The following is a 3,366-nucleotide window of genomic DNA, read 5'->3' as shown; positions in this document are numbered from 1 at the left end:
CACACACACACACACACACACACACACACGCACACACACACACACACACACACGCTTCATTTGATACTTAATCTAAATCCACCAACTATGATATCTCAAGTCTGGAGACAAAAGAAAAACATTTTACCTTCACAAACTGACCTAGTTAGTAAAAAGAGAGCAGACTTTCATTGTGATCATTCTGTGCTTAGTAGATAAGAGATCCAGCATGATGCAATCTAAAATACTGAATATGACAAGGAAACTGGCATCTTTAATCTCAGCCATTGACCTTTGCTACATGTGCAATGCTATACATTTAATTTTACCTGGACATAATACATGTTGGACAAATAAGAGAAATATGATGCAAAACCAACTACACTCCTATTTACCATAAAGTCTGCTGTCACAATATTCAATATCTAGCACAATTAAAAAACAAAACAATTCCTTACAGTTGTAGCCGTGTAATTTAGGGTTATTTATGTTTTAACATTTACTGAAGGATTCACATTTCTTTTATGAAATTACATTACACAATTAATATAATAAAATAAAATTGCACATTGTGAATTTCTATTTCTGAGACGCTAAAAAGTGTTAGAATTGGAGATACAGGTTTTTCTGCCAGCGCTGACACATACAGTGGTGCTCAAAAGTTTACATACACATGCTTAAGTTGACTAAAAAGAGGAATAAAAAAATCATGTTTTGGAAATTTATTTAATACCTAAATTAAAAAATGAGGTAAAACCAACCTTTAAGGACACCAATTTTCTTTGTGAATGAATAACGTATTGTAAAAAATAAATGTTCTTATTTAAAATACAGGGGTCATAAGTATACATACCCTATGTTAAATTCCCATGAGGCAGGCAGATTTATTATTAAAGGCAGTTATTTCCTGGATTCAGGATATTATGCATCCTGATAAAGTTCCCTTGGCCTTTAGAATTAAAATAGCCCACATCATCACATACTCTTCACCATGCTTAGAGATAGGCATGGTTTTATTTCATTAGACTAATACCTGGTTTGATTTGCATTGAGAGATGATTTTAAAGAAAGTATCCCATGCCTATCTCTAAGCATGTGTGAAGAGTATGTGAGGATGTGGGGCTATTTTAATTAAAGGCCAAGGGAACTTTATCAGGATGCAAATATCCTGAATCCAGGAAATAACTGGCCTTTAATAATAAAAATCTGCCTGCCTCTATGGGAATTTAACATAGGGGTATGTATACTATGACCCTGTATTTTAAATAAGAACATATTTATTTACAATACGTTATTCATTCACAAAGAAAATTGGTGTCCTTAAAGGTTGGATTTACCTCATTTTTTATTTAGGTATTAAAATAAATTTCCAAAACATGATTTTTTTATTCCTCTTTTTAGTCAACTTAAGCATGTGTATGTAAACTTTTGAGCACCACTGTACTGTATATCCATTACATGTCACGCTCATAGTATCAGGTTTGTGTAGAGTGAAATGCACTAAAATGCACAAGTGAAACACACATTCTTCAGACCCTGTTGACCTGAACTCGAGAAAAGATCAAAGTTGAAAGGAGCGCTGGTGAGAGCGAGGCAGACTGTGTTTGTGTGTGTGTGTGTAGGTGTGTGTAGGTGTGTGAGAGCGAGACAGGGGGAGAGGCTGTGGTTGGAAAGTTTGCTGTGTGCTCGTGTCGACCACAAAGTCAAACTGAGGCAGTATGAAGACCAGATCAGCTGAAACTGAGATCAATACATCTAACAGATGGACTGTTAAATTTGACTCTTATAGAAGATTACTAATCTTGTTTTTTCTTCTCCAAGTTCTTAGAAATAAAGTTCCATAGCAGGAAGTGAAATGGAGGGAATGATACGTTTGTGCGGCGTCAATGTAACATTTTGAGACAGAAGTGCCTTAGTATGTGTCACACAAAAACCCACACAGCTGTTCTAAAGCTGGTTCAAACAGCTCCCATTTGACCTGCTTTAACAGTATAAAACACTGGTTTAAATAGGATGTGTCAGAAATACATACACTACAGTCAAAACCACTAGAACATCCTTCAAACGCAGATGCCTCACTTTACATATAACCTACACCCTTCATGCATAAGGTGACCTTTCAAAAGTCCACTTCCTGGCTCAAAATGTCATCTGAATATTTTCCAAGTGGGACTGTGTTAAGGGTTTTCAGTGTGCTAGCTACACACATCTTTTGTAATTAATCATGCTATCTAGCGGTGGCCTCTAGCTCACTCAGAAAGAGCGGTCGCCCCATGTGGACTGAGTCCTGCAGCGGTGCGGGTCAGAGTCCGACCTGCTGCCCTTTGCTGCTTGTCATTCCACTGTCACTATACAATAAACAAAAAAAGCCCAAGAAATTGCTCCTCTGCTGCAAATGTCCACTGGAGCAGCTATGGGCTGAGTGCCCTTTGCCTAAGAAAATCCTAATCATTGTCATTACATTTTTCAAAGCCACGTTTTAGCTGCAGGTGAGGGATTTGAACCAGCAATTGCAAATTCTAGGCACACAAAACAGTGTTTCAGTTTTAACCAGTAGTGAAAGTTACTTATAAATACTGTTTTTTTGTTTTAACCTACCGACCTGCCAGATATAACAATATAAAGAAAAGGCTGACCTAAACTAAATTCCACCTAAACAGACACCAACACCAATTTCAAGATGAATTATTCAGTTCTGGCTTGTTAAAGGGGCACTACAGCTAATTTGTTTTTGTACTTCCTATGGGGGACTCACAGGAGACTCATCTTGTGTTAAAATCAATACGGCAGAGACTGAAATATCTTGACTTTCAGTCAGGCTTCACAAACACTTCCTACACTTCCCATAATGCAAATGGATAGCATCTTCGTAAGTACATTTGGTGAAATGCCCCTGTAAGGCTCTTCAGCTTACAGAAAGAACCTTTCTGATCTACTGCATTATACCCTCAAAATGGTCCAGGACAGCAGAATAAAATGATGTCATCAGCGTGAGACTCTCATTACCTTGCGCTCTATGATCTCTGCAGCCAGCCTCTTGGCATGGCCATAGCTCAGGTTGCCAGCAGGCACTCGAACCACCTCCCTAAAGAGGCCGAGCTGGAACTGGAGCAGAGCTGGCGCTGAGAGACTGGTGGGACTGGAGGGAGTCACTGCGAACATGGAGAAAGATCCTCTGTGGCGAGATGGGATTCATTAATGAATTATTACAATAACAAAGAAATATGAATGACTATGATGTACAGATGACAGAGGTTTTGGAAAAAAAGACAAAAAATAGACAAAAAGCCGCCAAGGTTCAATGGACAAAAACATATTAACACTATTCCTAGTGCTTCATAAGATACTGCACATGTGAATAGATATTTGCTTTTTATAAAAAAAAAA

General features: G+C 37.9%; 1 protein-coding gene across 3 annotated transcripts in view; it reads right to left on the bottom strand.

Moving 5' to 3' along the window:
• Positions 1-3,366, bottom strand: part of prkd4 (protein kinase D4) — a 14,445-nt gene that overhangs the window by 10,399 nt on the left and 680 nt on the right. For 2 of the 3 annotated variants that reach the window (XM_032499296.1, XM_032499295.1), the window contains exon 2: positions 2,986-3,154. In XM_032499296.1, the coding sequence (XP_032355187.1) occupies positions 2,986-3,141 (156 nt within the window). In that variant the 5' untranslated portion in view covers positions 3,142-3,154. Of the gene's footprint in view, positions 1-2,985; positions 3,235-3,366 lie in introns of those variants that run through there. The other variant, XM_032499297.1, reaches the window with a different exon arrangement.

The sequence above is a fragment of the Etheostoma spectabile genome, chromosome 19 (assembly GCF_008692095.1).
Source record: "Etheostoma spectabile isolate EspeVRDwgs_2016 chromosome 19, UIUC_Espe_1.0, whole genome shotgun sequence".
Taxonomy (NCBI): Eukaryota; Metazoa; Chordata; class Actinopteri; order Perciformes; family Percidae; genus Etheostoma; species Etheostoma spectabile.
The sequence above is the reverse complement of the archived record's forward strand: the minus strand, read 5'-3'. Positions and strand labels throughout refer to the sequence as shown.